The 13,012-nt window shown below is 39.9% G+C and overlaps 1 protein-coding gene and 1 pseudogene across 5 annotated transcripts in view; one reads left to right on the top strand and one right to left on the bottom strand.

Annotated features, from left to right (window-relative positions):
* Nucleotides 1-13,012, bottom strand: part of CYFIP2 (cytoplasmic FMR1 interacting protein 2) — a 118,988-nt gene that overhangs the window by 83,736 nt on the left and 22,240 nt on the right. For 4 of the 5 annotated variants that reach the window (XM_061617478.1, XM_061617480.1, XM_061617476.1 and 1 more), the window contains exons 3-9: nucleotides 12,614-12,703; nucleotides 12,403-12,480; nucleotides 8,710-8,811; nucleotides 7,282-7,463; nucleotides 6,884-6,980; nucleotides 6,208-6,336; nucleotides 3,742-3,846 (exon numbers count right to left, since the gene is read on the bottom strand). In XM_061617478.1, the coding sequence (XP_061473462.1) occupies nucleotides 3,742-3,846; nucleotides 6,208-6,336; nucleotides 6,884-6,980; nucleotides 7,282-7,463; nucleotides 8,710-8,811; nucleotides 12,403-12,480; nucleotides 12,614-12,703 (783 nt within the window). Of the gene's footprint in view, nucleotides 1-3,741; nucleotides 3,847-6,207; nucleotides 6,337-6,883; nucleotides 6,981-7,281; nucleotides 7,464-8,709; nucleotides 8,812-12,402; nucleotides 12,481-12,613; nucleotides 12,704-13,012 lie in introns of those variants that run through there. The other variant, XM_061617481.1, reaches the window with a different exon arrangement.
* LOC133382548 (5S ribosomal RNA) lies at nucleotides 1,619-1,737 on the top strand (annotated as a pseudogene).

Here is a 13,012-nt window from a genome sequence, read left to right as displayed (position 1 = left end):
CTCTGCTTTGGGAGTGAGGTTAGATGTTGATAAACAGAAGCTACTATCACAAACAGATCAGGTTACTTCCTTCAGCTAGTAAATGAAGAGTAATATTGTCACATCTAAACAGCAACAGATGGTGTGCAACCAAAGGGATGCAATGAAGCAAAAATGAACTGCAGTTCTTAAGTTATACCCCACAGTAGAAAAGATTTTTCTTAATTAGCTAGCAACAGCAAGCTAGGGTCACAGGTTGGTGAACATATTTGGCAGTGGTGCAGATCAAGCTACTGTTAAAGAGACAGCTATGGCAGGGGAAGAGGTTTAAAGGCTGGCAATCCTAGTCTGCCTTGATCACAGGGATTCCGTGTGTGGCCATGTACAAACAGTGCAGTTACAAAGCTTTCTCTGAGAACTTCTGTGGTGAAGGGGGGGTATAAAATGGGAAGAAAAAAATAAGGGCAGTATCCAGTTAATGCACTCCCATCAGTGCAAGGATTTCTGCTTGGGCAACAGAACTTTCCCTCCCATCTCCCTCTGTGCCTCCCCAAATCTGCTCTGGAAGGTTAGGGAACCCCTAGAACAGATTTAGGGGGCACAAAGGGGGAAGGCTGCACAAGTGGAAATCCTTGCCCTGATTCGACGTGTTCCATAGTGTGACTTTGAATACAACCCTAAGTTATTTTGAGGACGACAGAAAAAAGTGGACAGGTTTTCACAGGCAGGAGGCTTATCAGCAAAAGTCTACAACCTCTTTTTTAAAAAACGTTTCTTTAACAAAAAGTTATTTTTTCTGCCAATTCAAGTGGTGTACAGCAGCTGTAATCAGCAGACAGCTGGGCTACCATGTTCCCCCCACAATGCCTCAGTTGGAACAACACCACATCATGATGAAATGTCATTCCAGAGGCATTGTAGGGAGAAAGAAAGGTGGTCTGCAGATTAACAGCAGGCTTCAGCCCTGCAATCAATAGACAGGGGCCTTAGTTTTTCTTCTTTTGGTACTGTCCTAAGAAGTAGATACGCAAGGATGCCCAATTCAGACCCAAAAGGCCTCCTATGTCTTTAAGATGGATTAACCCATTAGGTGTGGCTTCTACTCTCTTTGGAGCACTATAACAGGGAAAGCCATACCTAGCAAAACATCTAAGTAACCCTAGATTTAGGAACCCACCGATTTAGACAATGTAATATTATTTACAATATAATTTTTAAAACATATATTTTAAGCATTGAAGCCCAAGCCTGAGTGTTATATATGAAAGACTTTGTTTGGGGGGGGCTGATTTTTAACAGCTAAAGTTAAGCACTAATGGAGAAAGTTTAGTAAGTTGTTAATACTGTACAGTTTTCAATTGTCTTTTTTTACCATGTTCTAAAAACTGTTGGAAGGGACAGGATGGATTTCCATAAAGAGGTCTGTAACAGGTTGTAGCAGAATGAAAATCAACTGTAAGGTTTCTTATAACAGTACCTGATGGAAAGTCAATTCCATATGTAGATTGCCCTTTGCTGCATTCACACCTAATTAGTGCTCTGTTTTCTCATTCTGAAATGATCTAGAAGATATACAGCCTTGTACATAGCCACCCATGCTTAAGTCCCCTTGAAATAAATGGGACTTACAGAGGCATAAGCCTACGGCCATACTACCCTGAACACATCCAATGTCCTCTGATTCTGGAAGCTAAGCAGAGTCAGGCCTGGTTAGTACTTGGATGGGAGACCGCCTGGGAATACTGGGTGCCATAGGTTTAGAGGAAGGCAATGGTAAACCACCTCTGAATACCTCTTACCATGAAAACCCTATGAATATATCCAAAAAAGATTCATAGGGTCGCCATAAGTCATAATTGACTGGGATGCATATAACAACAACAACAGAAGCATAAATGATGGCAGATCTGTACCCCTAGTATATAACTAGGACCACTGGGTGGGTGGGGGAGAAAAGAGGGAAGAAGATTGTACAAAATGGAGCCACCAGAGACCTCCTCAAAAAGGAAGCACAATGCTTGTGAAACATACATTAGTTACAGTACTGAAAAAATATTCTTGCACATACATTCATGATCAAGAGAAATCAGACAGTTAATACAGAATTAACTCTTAAAACTCTTTAAAGAATTCTTAAAAAGTCACTCAGCCATTTTGTAGAGAAATCATTTAAAGCTCAGATTTGTCACAGGTATTTAATTCACAGATGAAACAAGGTTTGGCTTCATTCTAACAGCATTGCCTAAAACAACAAGACCATTCCTGCTGCAGACAGCATTATATGTGTTAACTGCTACAAGGTATGGAGGAAACATGTTACTCTGGAAACATGGTAAACATGAAGCATGACTGGCTGAGGTTCTTTGACACATTTTTGCCACATGTTGTCAGGCACAAGACTCCTCTCCACGCATTTATTATCTTCACCATAGAAAAACCAGCCATGAGAACTCATCTTTCTTATAACTAGTAACATGGATTTTGGAGTTCCTAAACTTGAGTGACAAAGATTACAAGTAGTCAGTGGGCCCAATCATGGGACATGTGTAACACAAGTAATGATGAAATGGTGAACATATTTAATATATGCTGCTTGCCAAAGTTTGCTGTCATCTTTGATGAACATATCAAAGGGGGGTGAGGCAGAAATGTCTCAGTGAAACCTTTCATTCTGAGCAGCACCTCAAACTGCTACCTTGCTCTTCCTCGTTGACTCTGCCATTATATCCCTAGTTCTGCAGAGCAGGTGGAGCCTTGCCAAATGTCCATCACCCCAACAGGGAATACTTTAGAAGTAAGGCTGTGCTAAAACTAGTGAGACACCACTGGCACCTTAAAAATTGGTACTCATGTCTTGGTTACTAAAGAAGGCAGGGTTATCTGAAGAACTGTTCTTTGGCTCCTCTTCACAGTGTGCCTGCCTTCTGCCTGCAAAGCACACTGTGATCTATTTTGCATTGGTGGACACTGGTGGGAAGTAGGGTTTGATGGGTACGCTGTCTGGCCTGCAGGCCCCTTCTAAATATAATCCATAATTTTTCTTACAATATTTTGAGCATGGATGCTTGCATGGTGTTAAAATACTCAAAGAAAACACCTGGAAGGCTTCATTTCCAAATGCAAAGTAGTAGAATATTGTGATATTTCCCCCTCTTCAGTATTGCAATCCACACCTAGCCATGCAGTCATCTAATTCCTAGCCTCTTAGATCCTTCATTCATTGGAATTAATGCATTGTTGATATTACAGAATGTAGCATTTCGTGGATGGGAATGGATTCTCAGTATGACAGCTTGAACACACCTTAGGTGCAATACCTGACTGTAACTGCAGCCTGTGTGTTGTATAACATGGCAACAGATGGTCCTATCTTACATGAAGCCAATTTACAGTGTAGCCATACTGTAAATATGGAACATGAGTACCAGCACTCAGAAATGCTGCAAATACAGATAGTAACAGCATCATTACCATATTGCTCAAAGAAATGTGATGGAAACGAGGAGGTTCCATTAAGAGGCAGTTGAGACTGCAACTTTAGCAAGTGTTATCCATTATCACAAATACGACATCTGCTCAACCAAAAACACAGCTTTTTAGCTTACTGTGAAGTCAGACGCTGAAGATTTCTATTGTAATTTTGATCCCAGATCCCCATCCTTCAGACAGTGTGCTTGGTTTATCCCTAAACAGATGGCCCAACAGCATGACCAAAGATTCCTTTGGAAATAATCCCAAGCCAAAGCAACGGCAGACACTGACCTTGAAGAATTTATCAATTTTGCTGAGGTTGATTCTCTTCTTGGCATCTAGTTTGTAAATGTTACTGACATTTCCGTCCATCAGATAGAGACCAAAACCCATTACCTAGCAAAAAATGAGATGAACACAGGGGTTTCAGTTTGGAGGGGGAGTAAGCAGAATGTATGAACAATGATATTTCTAGAGAAGTAAAATTAGAAACTAATCCAACATCACAGCTAGGGCTGTGTTTACTTTATGGTTTCTCAATTCAAATTTTACTTCTTCTGAAATTCACCAGCAGTTATAAGAAGCTGCCTTACACCAGGTCTAACTATTTGTGCATCTAAACCAATACTGTCTACTCTGATTGGCAGCAGCTCTCCAGTATCTTCAAAAAGTATTTCTCATCAACTGCAGCAGCCCTATTAAAGTGGAAATGCTAGACAGTGAACCTGGATCTTCTGAATTCAAAATGTATTCCCTGTGATCTCTCAGTCATTCAGATGAGAACTGTTTTCAAGATGCACTCAATTGTTGTTTTTTTAAATGGAGCAACATGACTACCTTTGCTTTTTGTGTGACTTGGAAAATATTGAATTTAATTCAAGAGTGGAATCCTAAACTGGAGGTGGAGGATTTGACACCATCTGAAGACTGGACTTTATTCTCTGAGGGTAGATTACCCTGCTTGTAAGACAATTATTGCCTCCCAAAGCAGCTCATATCAATTAAAAGAAAGAGACAGACAGACAAACAGACAGGTCCTGCCAGCATTTCCCCAGCCCTATGGCAAAGCTATCTAATTCAACTTCTATTGACTTTTTTTTAACCTAACACACCACCTACAATTCCTCTCCCACTTTGCTAATATAAAATATTGCCATGTTTCTCTTTAGTGCTGTTTCTACAGAAGGAAACTGTTGTATTTTGGTTAAAGCTGAACACAGATCTAGAGAACTGCTGGGCTTTTATACTTTCAAAAATGGGGGTGGATGCGGGTCAGCCATTGGATGTTTCTTAGCCCATCATCTTTGCATGTAAGCTGAAACCTGCATCACAGCTAGCAGAGTCTAATCTACTAAGTCTACTGCCTCTTCCCACACTCCACCTTAAACACAACAGACCAATGCAGACTTTAAGGCTTTAACACTAAGCCAGCTTAGCAACATAAGAAGCTACCTCATACTGAATCAGACTATTGGTCCATTTAGCTCAGTACTATCGACATTGATTGGCAGTGCCTATCCAGGGTTTCAGTCTCTCCCAACCACACCTGGAGATGTAGGGGTTGAATTTATGACCTTTTGCATACAAGTCAGATGCTCTACAACTGAGTTATGACCCTTTCCGAGCTTTTTCTTCCCTCTGCCTCCTGTTTTGCATGATGAAGAAGAGATCTTGAAAGCTTGCTCACTATTTTGCGACATTTTGGTTGACCTGAATTTTGGAATGTTTCTTGTGGGCCAACATGTTTTTTGGGTAAATATGAGCAAATAAGTGACGAGAGATTGTAGCAGCAAAATGGTGCACCTTTAACATTAGTTATCTAATGTTAAATGCCTTGACAACTTTGGCCCTTGAGCTACCACATATCCACTATAAATATAATCTATGGTCCCCAAAGCAGAAGAAAAATTAATGAAAGGCTAACACTTCCAGCATGCTCCCTGCAGTTAAATAAGAGATTGAAAGCTGCCATCTTCCAGCAAAGAAAGAGCTGCTTCCATTATGGGCTCAGTGCATTCCAGCTGCTCAGCCCCACTTTGATGCCTCACAGGACATCATTGGGAACTGTTGCCTGGCAACTTCCAGCAAGGGAAGACTTGTTTCCATCAGGGGCTGAGTGAATTCCAGCTGTTCAGCCCCACTCCTTTGCCTCAGAGGACATCAGTGGGAGCTGTTGCTTGGCAACTAGCAACTACAAGCAAGGGAAGGCCTGCCTCCATCGTGGGCTGATTATGTTCCAAAGCCACTCCCTTGCCTCAAAAGACATCAGTTGCCTAGTAGGCAGAGGCCTCAGGGCAACACCAGGGAAGACCAAAGATGAGGCCAGGAACTGCCACTTGAATAATCATGACACCATAGGGACACCATGTTATTTTTGTTCCTGACACCAGAATGTAATTTTTATTGTGAGAAATCTTTCATAAGCTACTTTGAGAGCCTCTCAGGGCAATAAAGTGGAATATAGTTTGATATAAAAAACAAAAACAAATGGAAAGAAGGAGCATTAAGCTGACTCCACCAAAGGCTTAGTACCATTTGCAGCGTTTTTACCTTTTTATAATTAAGAGTCCTTCTCTTCATGGAGAGGTAAAACTTATGTCTGATACAATGTGGTGAAAGAGAAAACGTGCAAGCAAAATGGGGAGGAAAACATCCAGGAACCTTAAGGTCATTTATTTTTAGGAAAGGAATCACAATGAGAGAGGGAGAGATTAAGAGACAGAAAAAAGGATATTTGGGGAGAGATAGGGACGTTACCTTGAGGAGCATATGCTTCTCACTGGGTGTCAAGTACATCTTGTTTTCATAGTAATCCACACAGATGTTAACAATATCAGCCAACAGCTCCTCATAACCAGGGATGACTTCTAGCTGCTGATGCAGGCACTTAAAAACATAACAAGACCCTCAACAATTTCAAATAAGTTACTTGCTTGGAGGAAAAGCAGGATATAAACTAACTAAAGAAATAGATACAGTTAACTTGTCTGTTTTTCAGGTGTTGCACTGCAAATATATTACATTCTCCCATTCAAACCATAATATTTGGTTGCTAGCAAAGTATGATTCTTGGCCCTGCATGCCCTTTGCTACTGGGTGGGCTGTGTGGAACACAGTTGTGTGAGTGCCATTGGTGTTCATTTCATAATGCCAAATGATTCATCGACAGCCAAGCTGACAACAGTCCTGGACCAAAGGTCTCAAACACAGATCAATGTCCTACTTAGTTAAATATAATTTTATCTTTTCTGCAAGAGGGTAGTCTGTGTCCTAAAAGCAGCATTTAAAGCTTATACCACAGAGAAAATGGTGTGTGTGCGCGCGCACGTGTGCAGGAGAGATACAGAGAGAGAGAGAGAGAGGGAACCATGCCTTGAGTAGTAACTTTCCTGAGCACAAGATAGGAAAAATAATCAAGAGAAAAATATGGTACCTGTGTGATCCTATTATGGTTTGCTAGGAACATGGAAAGGTTCTGTGATTCCTGAATAGACTGGGGATCAGCCATTTTCCTCAAAAATTGGGCTGCTCTGAAAGACAATAGAAATCCTATCCTGTCAAGGGTATTTTTGCACACTATGCTAGTTTGTGGCTCTGTAATATAGGACTGTAAAAGGAGTCTATACCACTAAGTTAACACAAGAATGTCATTTCATTATCTTTGCTTCACTAAAAATAGATTTCTAGAGAATAAGGACTCAGAGCCTTCTGTTCCACTACTGAGTATTTCTTACAGACTCCTGGAAGAATGCAGGGCCTAATTCCAAGGGTCCCAACAATTCAGCCTCTCAGAATAGCAGAACTAGAGGTACACTGAAGTTTACCAATCACCTTTTGTAGGCAGAGTGGTCATTTTTGACACTGCACTTCATGTTCTTCAATTCATCCAGGACAGCAAACATGTTGATAAATTTTCCCAATGTCAGTAGATATGCTTCAGAAACAAAGTCTTTCCTTCTCTCTGCATGGCACAAACGTTTCACTTCACCACAGAATCGTTCAATCGCCTTACGCTGAAAAACAGCAACAGGTTGGTAATTCAGAGGTGGGGTAAAATGCGAAAACATTGAGCAAGTAGTTGCTGGGAACAGTCTAGTTCTGACTAGGATATTGGGATCCCATCAGCTTCTCTGCCCCTTCTCACCCTTGACATTTCCATGTTTTCATCCAACACAGTAGTCAATGGATGTGGACACCAATGTCTCAAAACGTGACCTTTATATATATAAAGCAGTATAGAAATGGTCTGAAATAAATATCTACTCTGTAGCTTCACCTACTGAAAACCATGTATCAAGAAGGGATGATGTGCATGTTGCAACTGAGAATGGAATGTTAAGTGTTCTCCTCTTCTTGTGCTCTGCCGTTTTTCGGGTAGAAATTACGGATCTCAAATCAAATTTTAAAAAATGCTGACAAATAAACAGTCTCACACAAAAAATGAACCCATATCTAGTGTTCAGTGCTGCATGTGACATGCCTGAAGCACAAAATGGTTGACAGATTTAACCATAACTGTGCTATTGTTTTTCAATATTCCTTACATGCTTGTTTATGGGCAGACCACAGATATGACTGCTATTAAATTTAAAGTTTTTCTAATGTTACATTTGGCTTAGTCACTTTCAGGAATGTTACAAGGGAAAAATCTTCTGTTTCAAAAGGTTCTCATCATTTGGGATCATATCCTCTGGCTTGCTAGTCTGGAGTATGTTTTTATTATTGTTGTTGTTGTTGTTAATCAAATTTATATTCCGCCCTTCCTCCCAGTAGGAGCCCAGGGCAGCAAACAAAAACACTAAAACACTCTCAAACGTCATAAAAACGTACATTAAAATGTATTAAAACATCTTTAAAATTTTTGTGCTGTAGGTAAACATCTTTCAAAACACACAAACACCAAAATGATCTTGAGGTATTATTAGAGTTTGAAAAGCTTGCCCACATCAGTGTGAAAGTAATTTGTTGACCCAACAGGGGGAGGGCTCAGTCAATTTTGAAAATACTACATGTTCGTTACGCTACCAAAGTTGAATTAGGTCAACTAAGAACTTAAAATAGGGCAAATATGTGTATAGTAAGAATAATGCTCCACCAAACCTGAGGTAGGCACATTATCAAAAATACAAGACAAGGTGAACTAAGACACATCACTAAAGGCATTTTCAGCTTTACTCTGCAGCATCAGGGTTGAGCACACTGATGGGCATAAAGGATAATACAGAAAAACAGGGAATCTGGAGCTCACCCAAAACCTACCTGAAAATACATGAACTTCATGAGCTTTGTGACCTCTGGCTCCAAGACTTCCACAGTCTTCTCATAAATCTCCACCCGATTTGGCTGTTCATTGCATTTTACCTAAAGGACAAGACTTATTTTCTTTAGTAGTCCTAATGGATTCTGTTTTTCTTTCTTTCAACAACAACATGACAGAAAAGAGCTATGATAAGGAGGGTCACAGAGTCAGTTAATTTTGTACCTATTTTGGAACAGTACTTTGTATCAAGAATGATATTTTGCCAGCAGAACACACTTTTATCTTTGCTTAACGTTTTGTTTCTAATTGAGTATGGGAACACATACACATATGTATTCTTACCTCTTAACTTTTTCTTTTTAAATTTTTGACTTTTAATTTTTTAAAAATGAAATCAAAGCATATTCATCTTTCAAAACATGTATAATAAAAGCATTCATTGTTTCCTAATTATTTTCCTTTGAAAGAAAAAACACATTTAATAAAACCAAATCACTAAAAGAGTCTATCTTCTGCTTCTTTGCATATATTAAATAGAAGAGATTATTTTATATGCAGATTCTGGCATACTCTGCAAATTCTATACACTCTCATGTAGTAGGGAAGCCTACACTCATATGAACCTGCCAAAGCACAGTTACTAGCTTCAAAGACCCTGCTCTCTGGCCTGCCGCTAAAGTAAATCAGGTTGGCAAGTATCAGGGACAGGGCCTTTTTACTGGTGGCTCCCCCAAGAAATCCAGTTTCCTCCCTCTTGTGGGCTTAAAGTGGTTCCTAAAGACTTTGTATTTATTCCACTTATTTTTTTCTTGATATTATTAATGGTACACTACATAGTTTTTTTAAATCAGACATTGTTGTGTTATGTGTTGCGTTGTTTTGTCTTTCACATTTTTATTGTAAGCCATCTTGTGAGTGCTTCACCTAAAAGATGGACTAGAAATAGATTTGAATAAGTACACATGAAACCTCTGTATGGATAACTGAAGTATAGCATACATGCCAGTTAAGCAGAACAACAGAATCAAAAACTTGTGCATACACAAAAGAAATCTCCTAAGAGTCATCCCTTCACCAGTATGCCCTAGTGATCTTTTAACTTTGCTGTCCATAAATTTGCCTGCAATATGCTTCAGTGATCAAAATAAGAAACTACAGCATGAAATCAAAAATACATGGGAAGCAAGGAAATAGGAGTTATAAAGGCTACAGAGACATAGACACATAAGACAAACAGTAAAGCATAACCCTTAAGGGAACTGCATATTAATCTGGCATGGAATCCATAAAGGCACCAATACCACCACTGCTTGTTGAATTATAATGTATAGCCTTGGAAATATTATATCAGGTATCATATTGAATTCCCACTAGAAACGATATTAATCACAATGGTCCAAAACCGGCATATGGTGAAGTTTCTGATCTAAATGAAGTAAAACCTATAATGAAAATAGTTGAGGTTTTTCAGATATTGATTCTGGGGGATTTATCTGTAGCTAAAATCACTATCCAAACAGCAAAGGTCAGAGAAGAAGGATCATTTGAGTGCAAAACATAAAATATATAGTGGGTGCCAATAAGACTACGGCAGAATCAATACTCTGTTGAATCAGCTGAAACACAGAACTGAAAGTTAATACAGGGGCCATCTGGTATAAAGCTACTGTACCATAACGATTAAGAGCATGAGAAGTGAGAGCCAGGAAGTCCCCAATTGAAATTTCATTTCAGTCATGGCCTCGCTAGGTTGTCATGGGTAAGCTACCCTCTCTCAGGCTCAATCCCCCAAATGTAGTCTGGGTATTACATTACTGGACTCCATTACAAGGTTGGTCTAAAGATTAGTAAGAGTTTTGAATACTTAGAGGAAGTAATCTATAAATACTATATTGTTCCAGTAATGGATAATGATCCATTGATTCATGAGGCAATTTGTTTCCCTGCCAATCTTACACTAAGAGCACAATCCCATGCATGCCTGTTCAGAAATAAATCCCACTGAGTTGAATGGACTTACTTCCAAGTACTTGCATACAGGATTGCAGCCTTGGGGAGATTTTGGTTCAGTTCCACATGTAACAATGCTTCAGCAGCGTAACTTTATTACTTCTTATCCTTCCTCATCTACCTTGCTTTTGTTGCTGTTCTACATACACTTAGGCACCATTTATCCATTTAGAATCAATTTACATGGCAGGTCTTTTGTTACCCTTCTTGCTTCTCATTTGTCAGCAACTTGTCCGTTTTGAAATTCTGGTGGTCAAAAGTTAGTTACGGTAGTCCAGGGGAGGTCTTAACAGTGCCAAGAGCAATATTACTCTCTGGATCCTGTAAGCTACTTGGAGGCTTCTGCTGATACTGATAGCTTTCTTTAAAACAATGTCATATTGCTGATTCGTGTTTCATCTGAGCAACTTAAATGATAAATTCTTTGTGATAAATTCTGGATCCCCAGGAAGACAAGCTCGTGAACTCCTGACCCAGTAACACAGCCCCATCTCACCAGCCAACCATGACCATACAAACATAAGAACAGCCTGCTGGATCTAGCCCAGCATCCTGTTCTCACAGTGGCCAACCAGATGCCTGTGGAAAACCCACAAGCAGGACCTGAGCTCAAGGGCACTCTCCCTTCCTGCAGTTTCCAGCAACTGGTATTTGGAAGCATACTACTTCCAACTGGGGAGGCAGAGCATAGCAATCAAGTAGCTACTTATATAGCCTTATCTTCTATGAATTTCTCTAATCTTCTTTTAAAGCCATCCACGCTGCTGGTCATCACTGCCTCTTGTGGGAGCAAAGTTATCGATCTGTCTGTCTGTCTGTCTGTCTATCTATCTATCTATCTATCTATTATTTGATTTATATACTGCCCTTCCTCCCGGCAGGAGCCCAGGGTGGCAAACAAAAACACTAAAAACTTTAAAATATCATAAAAACAAACTTTAAAACACATTAAAATGAAACATCTTTAAAAACATTTCTTTAAAAAAGCTTTCAAAACATCGTCTAAGATTAAAAACATTTTTAAAAAGAAGGTTTAAGAACAAGATCAACCTCAGAGGGCCTTCTCTGGATCCCACCAGTCAAAACAGCCAGGCTGGTGAGGACTTGAGAGAGGGCCTTCTCAATAGTGGCCCCCGCCCTTTGGAACTCTCTCCCTAGTGACCTACGCCATGCCCCGTCTATAATGAGCTTCCGCAGGACCCTGAAGACTTGGCTTTTTAGGCGGGCGTTTGAGATGGGCTAGTTTTCTACTGTTTTTAAATTTTAATTGTTTTATATACTGTTTTGTCTTGTACGTCGCCCAGAGTGGCTGGACAACCGGCCAGATGGGCGACTAACAAATTTAATAATAAATAAATAAATAAATAAATAAATATTAAAAAGCAATTCCAACACAGACGCAAATTCCATAGTTTAACTATGCACTGCATGGAGAAATACTTTATTTTGTCCATCTTTGGTCTGTCCCAGAGCCCCAGTCACCACCATCCCATGACGGCTTTGGAGAGGATGGAAACCCTGGAAGCACCCTCAGCAACATCCCAGGACCCAAAATAGAACCTATGTTCCAAGACCATAGCCTGGGTTTTCTGTAAGACTCTTAGATATTTTCATCCCTTGTTCCCACCAGACTATAATTTGTGTCTCAGTGGGTTAAATCTGTGTCCAACTGTGTATCTTACCTGGGGAATGGCCCTGGAACAGCTCCTCCAGGTGTAAAGCATCACTGCATATTCATGTCCTTCCTCCAGCATTTCATTCTGGAACACAGACACACATTGGAACAGAATGGGAATGCTGATCACCGCAAAAAACCAATTACAGTTCAACAAAGTCCCCTTTACACAGAGTCCCCTTTAGTGTAGCTGGCTCTGTATCATCTATGGCACTTACCATGCTTGAGTGCACTGTAGCTTGTTCAATATATCTGGCAATGCCTGTTACAAAGGCATTTCTGTCTTCAAAATTGGTGTCAAAATTGGCCTGAGAGCAAAATCAAGAGACAAGGGGTAGTCCCATTTTCAGTTAGAATTAGAGCAAGCTCACACATCGGTATATACATAGTAACTCTGCTTGTGATTTGATAACTAGAACACATATATGCAGTAGGTAGTCACTATAATATCACTGCCTTTTATCACCTCATGTAAATAGTCAGCAACGGGATGAATGCTGGTAGGTTTTAAAAGACCATATGATGTGGTAATTCACAATGCGGTGGCTGATGCGAACAGTCTGGTTGCACAAATTCATGCTTATAAATTAGTGTGCTTAGAATGCAGATTAAAAATA

Source organism: Rhineura floridana, chromosome 3 (genome assembly GCF_030035675.1).
Source record: "Rhineura floridana isolate rRhiFlo1 chromosome 3, rRhiFlo1.hap2, whole genome shotgun sequence".
In the NCBI taxonomy this organism is placed as follows: domain Eukaryota; kingdom Metazoa; phylum Chordata; class Lepidosauria; order Squamata; family Rhineuridae; genus Rhineura; species Rhineura floridana.
Note: the sequence above shows the minus strand (reverse complement) of the source record. Positions and strands in the feature narration are given on the sequence as shown.